This window comes from Sander vitreus, chromosome 19 (genome assembly GCF_031162955.1).
Source record: "Sander vitreus isolate 19-12246 chromosome 19, sanVit1, whole genome shotgun sequence".
Classification (NCBI taxonomy): domain Eukaryota; kingdom Metazoa; phylum Chordata; class Actinopteri; order Perciformes; family Percidae; genus Sander; species Sander vitreus.
Window position 1 is genome coordinate 2,824,755 of NC_135873.1, and position 14,167 is coordinate 2,838,921.

At 40.1% G+C, this 14,167-nt stretch overlaps 1 protein-coding gene across 1 annotated transcript in view; it reads left to right on the forward strand.

The window, feature by feature from the left end:
* The window catches only part of shroom4 (shroom family member 4), a 69,934-nt gene continuing 55,767 nt past the window's right edge, over positions 1-14,167 (forward strand). Inside the window, exon 1 of the mRNA XM_078275543.1 lies at positions 1-265. Within this exon, the coding sequence (XP_078131669.1) occupies positions 143-265 (123 nt within the window). The 5' untranslated portion in view covers positions 1-142. The remainder of the gene's footprint in view (positions 266-14,167) is intronic.

Below are 14,167 nucleotides of genomic sequence, written 5' to 3' on the forward strand. Positions count from 1 at the left end.
TCCATTCGTTGTTATTGTTAGAGCGGTGATGGAGAAGCAGAGGGACCGCTACCGGTGCTGCTAGCTAGCAACGATTCAAGCCAAGCTAATCAACAGACACAGAGAGAAAGGGGAAGAAAACAAACGGACCGGAGGTAGAGAAATGGAAACGGTTGAGCAGCTCGTCTCTTTCCACCACATTCAGGTCCAGTTGAGCGGGGGCGCGCCTTGGGGGTTCACGCTGAAAGGAGGGCTTGAGCACGGCGAGCCACTCATCATCACTAAAGTAAGTTGACCATGACATTATTGATTTATGTATGAAATTCTAAATTACATGAGCTAAAACTGCTTAAAAGTGTCTCTAATGTACTAACTGAGTTTATACTGCACTACGTTACATTTACATGACATTTGTATAATATTTCTGTATATATTTACACTTTTGGTCTCATATTTCCATAGTATTTCACTCAAAATGACTGTAGGGATTTTATTTTATAAGGATGTGGTTGTTGGAACACTCCAGCTCCACCAAAACAGCAACTGCGGTTGTTTTTTTTAGGCTTTTGTGACTGCTTTCTCATTCATATAGTGCTTTACAGTCTGCTTGGCTGCTGACGCCTTGGTTTCAACTTTTCAACCCAATGTAAAAAAGTCTTCAACTCTGCGCACACTGCTTTTCCTGCAACCTCTTCTGTATATTTGACTTCTGCACAGCTAGTTCCACTCTTCCTCCTTCTATGTACATCATTACATTACATGTAATTGTCCTAAAGCTCAAGCAAGTTGAGGTTTGTCAGCTGTCACTGTCTTATGAATAAAAAGCCCCACATAATGTAATGCAGTGGTTGAGTTCTCAAACCGGTGCTAAAAAGGTTCCCAAGGGGATCCCTGGCAAAACGAGGCTCTATTCATCTTCCTGTCACTTCATTCACTGAATGACCAAAACCACTTCAGATAGAGTCTGGGGCAGAAATGTGCACTCCAGTGGGGTGTATGTGTGGAATCCTTGAAAAGAAAGATAGTGATTCTCTGATAAGAGATTCTTAGAATTGCTTTATGCTTGTTTGTAACATATCTTGCAGATTATTGACCCAATAAACCAAGAATTATGGGAGTTGATAGACAAGCGGACTGATGTAGTGTTGTTATTTGTGCAGAGCTCTAAGAGGTTCATTTTGTGTGTTTTTTGGGGGCGTTTGAGGGCTTTGTAAGAGATTTAGTGTGTGCTTTCAGATCTTTTGACGTGACCTCGTCTTGTGCGATAAAGTCGTGGGGGCCGATGTTTCCTCACGGCCCCTTCTCACGGTTTCACGCCGAGGGCAGTGAGCTGCTGGAAATAAGGAGGGTGTCTTTGAATTACTGCAAGTAATTATTGGTGTATGTTCTGCTGGGGGTGGTGTGTGTGTGTGTGTGCGTGTGTGTGTGTGTCTGTGTGTGTGTCTGTGTGTGTGTGTGTCTGTCTGTGTGTGTGTCTGTGTGTGTGTGTGTTCAGTCCAGTGCATAAGTAGGCCGACTGACATTCAACCTCTGCTCTCCCTCTCAGTCTTTCCTTCACTGTCTCTCGCTCTTCACTCTGTTGAAAAGTCGCAGCAGTGGTGGTGTAAATGTTGGCCGGTCTACTTCTATATTCACCACAGCGGGGAATGGAAAAGCCTGGCTCAGTCATCTGGAAACACACACACACACACACACACACACACACACACACACACACACACACAGCCCCTGGGAAAATGTGACTGGGACTGCACAAGGAGATAAAAATCAAACTGCTCTATGGCTGTTTTGTGTTCAGTGGCTAGTTAAAACACACACAATAAAGTAGCTCAGACATTGAGTGCTGGACAGGAAAATGTGGTGCAGAAAAGTTTTCAATGATTAAGTGTTAAGTCCTCGAAAGAAAGAGGAGAAAGACAGGAACACAGATTAAAGGTAGAGTTGAGGTATATGTGTGTGTGTGTGTGTGTGTGTGTGTGTGTGTGTGTGTGTGTGTGTATGGAAGACATGAGTGAATAATGTGTTTTAGGTTTAGAGTTCCCCTCAGCCTCCACACAGAGGTTTACTGTGTCTGTATGGACCACAGCTGAATACAGTCATAATCCTCTCTCTCTCTCTCTCTCTCTCTCTCTCTCTCTCTCTCTCTGTGATGGGAGAGAGAGAGAGGCTGCCAGGGCATTCTTAATGCCACCTGAAAGCACTTTTTTCAAAGCATTTCTTCATAACAACTTTTAATCGATTTCCTAATATATCCAATCCATATTTATCTCATACACATTTGTCTATTTGACAAAATAATCTTAACTCATAACTCACTATCTACTAATCTTTTTCCACATCTTTCAGCCTTCATCCGTTAGTGTCATGTTTCGAGTTCATGTCGAGTTCCATCATGACCTGAATATGGATGTTCAATTGAAAACAAGAGGTCGTATTTGGGTGGGGGGGGGGTTATTCGTAACATGCTGAGATTTATGCCAGAGAATTTATGGCAGTATAATTTTTCGGCCTGTGCTGAAACAATTCACAGATCAGTCGAATGAAAAATGAATGGAACTATTTCAAGAATAGATTAATCTTTTAAGCCTTATAGATCACACACCAGCTTCTCAAATGGTGTGGATTTTGCTGCATTTCTCTGTATTATATAATTATAAATTGAAAATATTTTGGTTTTGGACTGTTGGAAAAAAGAGACATTTTAAAACATCACCTTCAGCTCTGGGAGCTTGTGATTGGCATTTTGCACCATTTTCATAGAACATTTTATTATATCCATCCTTTCTTCTGCCACTTTTCCAGATCTGGGTCGTGGTGGTAACAGGCTCAGCAAAGTACCCCAGAACCCATTCTCCCTACATACTACCTCTAGTTCTTCTTCAATGGGTAATTGAAGACATTCCCAGGCCAGATTGTATATAGATATAATCCCTCCAGTAGTTTCTGGGTCCGCCCTGGGTCACCTTCCAGTCAAAAGTGCCAGAACATTAATCAAATAATTGTTACTTATACCCTGTATGATATAGCCATTTCTCAGATATAAATTTAGATGTCAGGATTGAATTTTGGGAATTTTTTTGTGTGTGCATGTGCTAGTCACCAGTGTAACCTTGAACGAGTGAGTCTGCTGTTTGTTGAGGCAGTCGTGGAACATCTGTATGAGACATAGAGTGCATAAAAATGTGCCAGTTGCCCTTTCAGAATGTCCATGTTTTGGGGGAGTGTGTGTTCGTGGCCCTTCTGAGAGTGTGTTCGGAGGGGGAAGGGAGGCTTCCCAAATCTAAGACAGCAGAGGGATATAAGCCATTTGGTCAACATTCCTCCAGGAGCATAACAAATTACCACTGTGGGGTGTGTGTGGATGGGTGTGGAGATATAGTGCATGTGTGTGTTCATACACACAGTACATGTGCGCTGCTCATACACCAAGTTACTCGACTTGAATACTTGTTGTCCCTGCAGCCAGTGATCAGCTGTGGGATGAAGATGAGCTTAAGGTTTTATCTGCTCAACAAGTTAGCCATTAGCTTTCAGTCAGCCATTCATTGAGTCTGTCAGCTTGTTGGCAAGTCAGTCAAAGGTTAAACATGCTTCGGTGACAATATGTAAAGGTTGTTGTGGAAATAAGAGTGCATGTTTACAGACTAAAAGACAATACAGGCATGTTTTAGCGTAATTTATCATTTAAAACTCTACCAGTTGTCATTCCCATGTGTTTTTGGGACAATGTTTATGTCCTTTGTGTGAAATGTGGTTGTGATGAGTAAGTGGTGAGTTCCCTCATTGTTGTATTTGACGGAACAGCTGCTGTTAAGCTGTCAGCTCACTTTCATAATGTGGTTTTGTGATCTACTGTGAGCCCTCGGGTGATTTCTGTTGAGGACAAGTTCGTGTCTCCTCAACAGTTTTTGGCTCCCTGACTTTAAGGCGGTGTTCCAATGGGGCAGTTTGGAATCCAAAGAAATGCAGATCAGTCTTTGCTATAAAAACCTCCCAAGATCATGTTGTTAAATTTCTGTGGCTGATGAGTTCAGGGTTGCAGTGAGGTGCCCTTTTCTGCAGTGATGAATCAGTTTACATTAATGCTGTGAATTTAAGAATCAATCCCAGTTGTTTTGATGGATCCCAGTTGCTCATGTGAACTGTCTGGACTCCAGACCTCTGCAGACCAGACATGTCTGCTATCTGAATGAACATCAGACTCTACATGTTCTACGAGAGTCTGTCTGAGTGGACGGAAGCACTTGTCTCACTTGTGTGCAGCCTTCGTTATCTTCTTGTTTGTATTATGGAGATAAGGGAGTTCTAATTACCTACAAATTGTCTGCAGTGGTGTTGTATACAAGAGATTGTATACTAAAATATATCATATGTTTTAGATGTCAAAGACAAAAGGAGGGTTCATCAGACTTAAAAAATGAACGACACAGACAAGGTGATTGTCGTATGACATGTCGATGATCGTATGATTGTTGTATGATGAAGGCATGTTGTGTGGGTGAAATTAGAAAGCTAGCTAGCGTTAGCTAACGAGCAGCAGTCGCTCCGCTCCCGCTGTAGGGAGACTCGTTTACCGAGAGAACAGCTGACAGCCCCTCGAGAGGCACTGTCTGGTTAACACAAGTTTTTAGCTGTGTTTTAGTCTTTCCTTACCTGAAGTTGCTCCATTTTGGCTGCACAACTCATACGCAAATGTCTTAACAGCGGCGATGTTATGTATTGTTTAGGGCCCTTGCCCCCACGAGTCAAAACGCCATTGCAAATTGAACATGTAGCTCGACTTGAATCGCCTTCTTTTGACTGAAAGTACTGCCAAACAACACTTTTTCTGCTCTCGAGTTCCATTTTCACTTTCTCTCAGCCTACTGCATTGAACGCTCCACCTAGGCCTGGGCGATATGGAGAAAAACAAATATCACAATATTTTTGACCAAATACTTCGATATCGATACCGCAACAATATTGTAGATTTTTGATAAATAATCGTCAGTAATGTGGATATAATGACTAAGTGGGTAAAGGCAAATATAGAACAGTTACAACAGTCTGGTAAGTTCAGAAAATGACATCACTTTACTGTAATGCAGCCTTTAAAACCAGGAAGAGACAACACTTATGCCATATTAGGATATTACGATATCCAAAATCTAAGACGATATCTAGTCTCATATCACGATATCAATATAATATCAATATATTGCCCAGCTCTAGCTCCACCTAACGCGCCGTTATTACGTCGACCAGCGTAGCGCGCGTAGTGCAAGCGTAACTCTACAAAGAGTATAGAAGGAACAAGAGCGTTCAGTCCAAGATGGCGGCGCTGCAGCTCGGTCATGGGTGCGTTTGTTGCAATGGAACGTTCTATTGAGTTTCACCTCTTGTTACTTCTATACTCTTTGGCAAGAGCAGAAACTCAACACAACTGTGGATATATCAGCCCGCCCGATATATCGGTCGGGCTCTACTTTTCACCTGAGGAAACGGATCCAGTCTGTTCAGAGAGTATTAGCCGACCACTAGCTTGGGTTCCCCTTCGCTACACAATCCTTTTTTCTTTGTGTTCCCCATGTTCTACAAAGCTGGATTCGTTGCCATGTTCATTCTCCTCTCAGTCGACCTGCCAACAATGAGCCCATCTCCCAGGCTGTCCAACCACTGAATCCAAAAGAGGACTACTGACCCATGACGGGAGGTCATCTTGGTACTTTGGTTATTTGTGATGGAAAGTCTTTCCGTTTCCTTTTTTTGTTTTGAGAGAGAAAACCTTTGCATTTTAGGTTAATTCTTCGGTGGTTGTTAGATTATGTGGTGTCCCCCTGCTGAAAAAGTCATGTATCCTGTATATGAACTTCTTTGATGCATGTTTTCGATGTTAGGTATGTCCCACGATGTACTTGTTTGTTTGAACTGGGATGCTTAGCAGTCAGCAAAGCTCTTTGATCTGAGGTTGAATTTCTTTTGGAAGTTAAACAGCAGTTGTTGTCACCATAAACCGGATTTGGCGTCGGCACATGTCAAGGTATTTTATCAAGTTTTAAACAAATGTTTAAGATCATGAGACAATTTTACCAGAGATTGTTGTTATCTTGTCTTAGTGTTGGACAGAATTAGTAGATTTTGTGGATTCATGAGATGATTGATGATTGATTTTGTCCTCACCAAATCATTGATCTACTCTGATGGAAACTAAACTTGGTAAATATGCGCTGCTCTCTTTTGCTCCAGGATTTTGAAATATCTTGGTGCCGAAGTTGACCTCAACTAAACTCCAACTGCTACATGAAGTGGGCATGGGGATGTTGTGGATGAGTCTCATGTTTTGTGGCTGAAAGGGATTTTTCTTATTCTGTTGGAAATCGGGCCATGTTCCTTGCATTCCAGCAGGTTTAGCCCATGTTTGAAAACACTGCGAGCAGTCGGGAATTTTGATTTTCCCAGAAGAAGCAACAAAAATGGAGACGATAATCTCCTCCTCTCTCGTCCTGCTGTTGACAGTAACAGAAGTCCATGGATTTTAGAAAAGAATGTTTTGACATGTGGTCGAAGGTATGCAACCCAATGTCTTGGGTTGGTAAACAGCTGTGTGTGTGTGTGTGTGTGTGTGTGTGTGTGTGTGTGTGTGTGTGTGTGTGTGTGTGTGTGTGTTGCCCCCTACATTCCAGTAAAGGTAGCCTCCAGTAGCAATCTGCTCTGCAGGGGGTAGATGAGGATGCCATCAGATAGAGATGCTATTGTCTCTACTGTTGGCGCGTGTGTGTGTGTGTGTGTGTGTGTGTGTTTCCATGTCCTCCGCCCTGACTTGCTCCTCTAACTGTCCTAACAAACCAAAAACATATGTTGTGCGGCAGCATACTACACAATGGAGCATATTGATGAGAAACACAGAACGAAGGAGAGTGTGTTCATGTTTCCAAAGAATAATATTGATATTTGCATAAAGACAGGATGGGAAAATGAATGATTTAATCATATAAAGTCATCTTTAAAGCAATAATGCCAAACATTCACTGGTTCCTGCTTCTCACATAATGACTATTTGCTGTTTACCTTCATCTGAACAAGATCTTTGGGTTGTTAATAAATAAGTCACATTGGGGGCTGTGGGAAATTGGGATGGTAATTTTTCACTATTTTAAAGAAGAAATGATTATTAGTTAATGGAGAAAAAAAACATTATTTATATATTTCAGTGAATTCATTTTTTACGGTATGAGATGTGATGTCTTCAAATTGCCCGTTTCACCCAAACAACTGCCCCAAACCCAAAGTTATTCAGTTTACAATGACATAAAGCAGACAGTGTGTGCTATTTTTGCTTGAGAACTGACTTAAAACAATTCATTGTTGTATTTTCTGTAGGTTCTGTAGATTGTAATTGTTGTAGCACTTCTGGACACTATCACAACTAGTCTTTGCACAGTTGGAATGAAGAGTGGGCGATATAGATACAATCCCCTACATTTAATTTTATGTGGAGACATCTGTATCTTGATATTGTACACTTTGTAAAAAGTTGCTAGGTGGTATATTTTCCACATTGTTGAATGTTTGTGAACATGTTTGCTTTAAAATATTGCAGCATTCCCAATATCAATCCTAAATATTCAACATTTGAAGACCAGATTCCAGTTTCGGTCCTTTACATTTTCTCATGTAGGTACTTTCTTTTTCTGGTGAGGCGGTTCTCATTCAATGTTAAAACGCCTCCCACCAGATGAAACTAATCAAACTAAAAAAATCACACAAGGTTGAATGGGAACGCACACAATTTACATTTTATTAAATGTTTGCTTCAAAATTCTTCATCGTAAGGGATTAAACCTATTGCTACAGAATTTGTGTGTGTGTGTGTGTGTGTGTGTGTGTGTGTGTTTTGGGGTGGGTTTGGAATGTCTCTATCTCTGATCTGTGCCTTTAGCTGTTTCTTTTAGGCTACGTCTGCAGGCACAAACTGAAATAACAACCTCTCTTTAGTTAGATAAATCAGTACAGTGACCCTCAAAAACACACACACACACACACACACACACACACACACACACACACACAACATTGTTATTATTGCTGTGTGTGTGTTCGTAAAGTGTGTGTCATGGAAAAAGTGTAGAAGATATGAAAGCTACATGGGAGATATATGTCATAGTTGAGGTGTGTGTGTGTGTGTGTGTGTGTGTGTGTGTGTGTGTGTGTGTGTGTGTGTGTGTGTGTGTGTGTGTGTGCGTGCGTGCTGGGGGTGTAGAAGTCCTGACCTGAGGCTGCTGCAGTTGTTATTGTTTTTGTCCGACACATTTTACCCTCTCACTTGGGGGCAACACACGCACCCATGTTTTCTTTTTTCTCAGATTACACCAGAATTGCATCTTGATGCGCTGGAGAAACGTTTTTTGAAACCCCTGTTGGGTTTTGTGTTCTGCTAGTTTTTTTATTGGAGGTGGTAAACCCCCCACAAGACGGTAAATTGTTAACTGTTAAGTTTTTTTCAACTCAAAAGCAGTAGAAATAAAAGAGACTGAGAGCAGGGATTGCGCGTAGATTTCAGAAGAAATCTGTGCCATAAAAAAACCAGCCAGCTTCGTTTCGACCCGGAGTCTTCCAGGACAATCAAAGTAGACTTAAGGGATGTAAAGGTCTCTCACACCCCCTTTCAGGAAGATTATGTCTGAAAATGTTTAACTTTTCGATAAAGGTATCCAACAATCAGGCACACTTTACTCAAGTCAATTGACAGAAATGTAATCAGCAACTATTTTGACAGTTTCTTGTGGTTGATTGTAGGGCTGCACGATTAATCACAATTTTATCGAAATCGCAATATAGACTACTGCAATATCCAAATCGCAGGGGGGGGGGGCGCAATATTTGTTAAAAGGCAAAATATGTGTCAAACCATTCTAAAATAAAGTGTTGTGGTACTGCAGAGACATCCCGGCCTACAAATCGTATCCTACAGACTAAAGAAAACATCTTTCTTTGGTTTACAGATCTTATATATATATATATATATATATATATATATATATATATATATATATATATATATATATATATATAATATTATTATTATTTATTTTTTTATTTTTTCAATGAAAATGAGACTAATGATACAAAAATGATCATTCACTCCAATATCGTGAGTCATATCGCAATCGCAATATCAGTCAAAATAATCGCAATTGGATATTTTCCTAATATGGTGCAGCCCTCGTTGTACGCTAGAAAGACTCCATTCATCCGGTTCTTTTAATCCCACCTTGTTTCTGGTTCCTCTTATAACATTTTCCACCAACCGCACTGCAGCTATTATGTTCAACGCTTTGACATTAGACGCAGTTTCCGAGCTATTATGTTGAATTAAGCAGCGCTGTTACAGGGCATAATTTGTGTGTTTTCTGTACGTCTGTGTTTATATGTTTACAGCTTATTGCATCGTAGCCATGCCCCGAACCCAAGCATGAAACGCACACACACACACACACACACACACATTCCACCATGCAATGTGGTCCACTCTCGTGGCTACTCTGGCAAGTCGACTCCAGTTTGTGGTTTAAAATGACACAAAACTCTCTTTGTTTAATGGATCTTCTCTCGTCGTCTGCCCTCCCGTCTGCCCTCGGTGGCGTCTGACGGAAACATCCTTTCATCCCTCCACCTTTTCCCCCGTCATCGTCAGGCGACCATGGTTTCTCGGGGGGGGGGGGGGGGGGGGATTTTGCGAGAACTTACTTCCCTCAGGTTCTCTCCTCGTTGGGAGTGGGACGAATGGAACCTCTGAGTGGGAAACCGAAACTTGTGGGTGCGGTGAGGAGGGGGGCGGTGGGTGTGTTGCATTCTTCGTGGTTAGGATTTATGAGGAGTTTGCCCAAATTGTTTATTCATGTCTTAGGTTTGAGTGATTTTGGTTGGATATTTGGTTTCTGAAAGCTGATTAAAGCTGCTGATAATCAATATATAGTGTCTCTCTTCCCATAAATCAGAAGGATTTAGTGTCTTCGCTTGGATTTATATTCCTTTAACGATGACAGAAAGCCTCTGGAACAGCATTTTTGACACCGTGGGATACAAAAACTGTACTGAAATCTAGACCAATTAAACAATTTAACGTGAATAACTCTTAATGACAGGATAGCCGACCCTCGCTGTAGTTGGGAGACTATGAAATACAGTACATGTACTGGCTTAAAAAAAACAATTGTTAAATGTGTTTAAAAACCTTAAAGAAAGTTGCTTTTCATTGGTTTTTGAAACACTTTTCAAGTTTTTAATAAAACCACAATCCAGATATATCAGTCTCACCTAAAAGTTATGTTTTCCCTCTTTGTCAAAGACTTGTTAACTCTGCAGAAATGTGTGTTTTTATTTTAAAGGAAAGCCCATATGTACGGTAACATTTTTGTCCTTGAAAAAAAGTTAAAGTTCAAACAGCCAAGTGAGCATTAAAGGGCTATCAAAGTATAGGTTTTCTGTCTTTTCACATGAAAATAAAACTTCCAAAGCTTTAATTGAAGCATCCAGACTGAGTTTGGTTAGGACTGGAGGTGCAGATGAATGAGTAGGAGCGAAACGGATGGATGGGAGAGTAGGAAATGTAGAAAAAGATGGATGAACTGGGAAAGATGGACGGATGGAAATGTAAGGAGGACGGAGGAAGATGGTGGATTAAGGAGGATAAAAAGCTAAATGAAGAGAAAAGACCCAAGACAGGATGTGCGATGCATGAATGAAAAATATGGGAAAAAGAAAGACGAGTTGATTGAAATAGAGACAGGGGGAGTGGGGGTTATGTTTAGCCGCTTTAGCTGTAGGCTGATAGATGGATAATAGGTGGATGGAGAGATAATAGATGAAAAGATAGAGGAGGTGGGGGAGAAGGACAGCCAGGGACCAAAGAGAGGTTTCAGATGTCTGGACGCTTCCCTGCCTTTTTGTCTGCATTTATCGTCTTTGAACACACCACTAGCTGTTTTTTTCCTCTAGTCTTGACTGAATTTGTATCTAAAAATCTAAGTGAAACCCCTTTTTTTTATTTTTTATTTTTTTATAAATATAACTATGTACACCAAGTAAGGCTCTGTCAGAACATTTGTTTTGAGCCCCTGGTAAAAAGAAATGGCATTTTGCTGTAACACTAAATATTGATTTAACAGCTTTCCCGTAAACAAACAAAAGTTATGTATACGTTCAATGTTACCAAAACACATTACGTACAGTATATTATGCATTTTCTTTTACATAAAACATTTGCAAAGACATTTTTTTTACATTTCTTGGCATCTCACTACTAAGTGCGTTTCAGTCCACCTGATTTCATGTGCATTTTCAATTTGCACATAAAAACACCTGAATGGCAACACCAGAAATATTAAAAACAGTCCAAATATTGTATAAAAAGTTATTACCCTCGGCTGAGGTAGAATATTTGTGTCTATCAAAGCATAATACAATAAAGTGCAATGAGAGCAAGCTTAGGCAGTGAGTAAATTATGATGAAGCGTGCATAAAGCGTGTGATTGAATGAAATGTCCAAGTAGGGCTGGGCGGTATGGCCAAAATTGTCTATCATTTAATATCTTGATAACGATATATATATCACGGTATAAAATAAGATACTGATTAATTCCGCTTTCACCTTTTAAGTTTAAAGGTATTATTTCTTAAAGTGCTCATATTATGCTTTTTTGACTTTTCCCCTTTCCTTTATTGTGTTATATATCTTTTTTGTGCACGTAATCGGTTTACAAAGTGAAAAAGCCCAAAGTCCACCCCAAAGGGACTTACCATCTCCAACAGAAAACACTGTTCACAAACTGCTCCAAACAGCTCTGTTGTAGTCCAGCTTTTACTTCTGTGACGAACGTGCGTCACTTTGTAACACACGTTATAATGCTCGCCTAGCTGCTAGCGTGGCACGCCCTCATACTCTGCTTCTGACTGGCTAGTAGTCCTTACCTAGCTACTGCCAATGTGCTACTCCAAACAAAGATGGAACAGAAGTGAGATGTCTCACTCTGTAGCTAAAACAGAGAGCTCAACACACAGGGTGAAAAGAGGAGCTGCAGCAATGTGCAGTACAACAAAAATATGGTGTTTTCTGAAAATTAAACCATGTAAACCTATTCTGATATAACCTCTAAATACAATTATGAACCTGAAAATGAGCATAATATGAGCACTTTACGAGTTAAACACTCAAACTCTGCTAATATGCTTCCTCAGGACGGTGTCCATGACATTTGAATGCACAGCACTCGCTTGCACAACAAACCGTCCCAAAACTGTCATCCCATTTTGATTCAAATGTTGAGAAAAAGCAAAACAGCATATACATAAATCTCTCTTGTGAAATAACCAAAACTATTCAAAGCATCAGTCATATGAACACACTTCAGGGCCTTTAGAGGAAATGAACAAAGCCGGAGGAACGTTCTAAAAAGAGCGTTGCAGGTGATTTTCCATAAGTGGTTTCTGTTTGTTTTTTCAGTGGCAAGTGTTAATTGGAGATTAAATCAAATCATAAATCTGATATCTGTGAGTAGTGGCTTCTCAAATCTGTCAACAACAGTTAAATTAACTGTTGATTGATGACAGTTTTGCCATCTAAAGGTGTTGATCAAGTTATTGTCAACTAATGATCAGTTTCATCTAAAAAGAAAAACGGACAGAGGCGGTGATTGCCGTTCAGCTGGCAGCAGTATGTGCTGTATGGGATTGACAGCAGCCAAACTTTCCATTTTAAAGAAAAGGCTGAATTTAGCATAATATCGGTATCCAAATCAACAGATACTTTCTTTATATACCATCAAAGGAAGACTTTTGCTTCGAGGAACTTCACATGATTTTGATTGATCTTTGGTCTCAACTTTTCCAGTGTGATACGTTATGACTCTCATAAAAATACTTGAATGAAAGCCCAGATAGAAAAAAAAAAAAATAATATATATATATATGGAGAGTTTGAAAGCTGGCAAAGCAGCTTTGATCTGACAGAAAGTAAAAAATACACACAATGTACTCTCTCTGTCTCAAGAAAAAGCGGGGGAGGGGCAAGATGTCAGTAGAGAGGGCAAGGTCATTTAGTGCACGTTAAGAAGTTAATGTTTCACCCTTATTTATGTGTGTATCCATGTGTGTGTGTGTGTGTGTGTGTGGGATCAAGGGGACACACACATGCACACACACACATACGACATTGATGGATCAGTCCAGTCCGTCACCAGCCCGCCGGCCTTTTAACCTTTGCTATTGTCAGCGCTTGTCACCGGATATAATGGCTTCCATACGTCACCAGAAACACACTGCCAGTTTGTTTGTTTGTGTGTGTGTTTGTGTGTGTGTTTGTGTGTGTGTGTGTGTGTGTGTGTGTGTGTCTCTCCCTCTGTGGACATATATTTCAACTGTCACACCATCCCAAGACTTGAACAACTATAAAAAAATAAAATAAATAGCTTGGGGCTGGACTATACGACCTAAAATCATGAGACATTGTCACATTTACTTTAAAGGAAAGTTCTGGTGTTTTTCAAACTTACTCTCATCATTATGTCTATTGCTCATGCTAACTATGACTGCTAACTAGTGATTCTGAAAATGCAGACCCTTACAAAACAACATGAAGGCAATCAGCACGAGCCTACTAAAGCTTTGGAAACCAACCACATTGCACATAGTTGCTGTTGATTTCATGTTAGAAGTGATATCAACAAAGCTTTGTTTATGAAAAAGACTGGGATTTTCCTTTTTAATAATGCTAAATTAAGCTTATTTTATTAAATCAGTTTATTATATTTCCTTACTCGTGCTGGATTACTTGTGATGTTTGACCTAATTAATAACATGACCAGACGTATGGACTGCGCCGTGAGCAGTGACGTATTCTTTCAGTTTACAAAAATCAAGAACGTACTGTTTAATTTAGCTTCCTAGCCTGCTAATTAAATTTCCTTTAATAGAATTTGTGTTATTGTGAGCACCCAACAACGCATTTCTGGTAATGGCTGCTGTGGAAATAAAGTATTAAAGCTCCCATATTGTAAAAAAAAAAAAAGAAGAAAAAAACGTCTTACTTTGATTTATAAAGCAGGTCGTGGTGCTATATTAATACTGAGAAAGTTTCAAAACCCTCAATCCACAAGTGTGAACCTGAAATTAGCATAATGTGTCCTCTTTAAAATGATGCTATCTGCTGTTT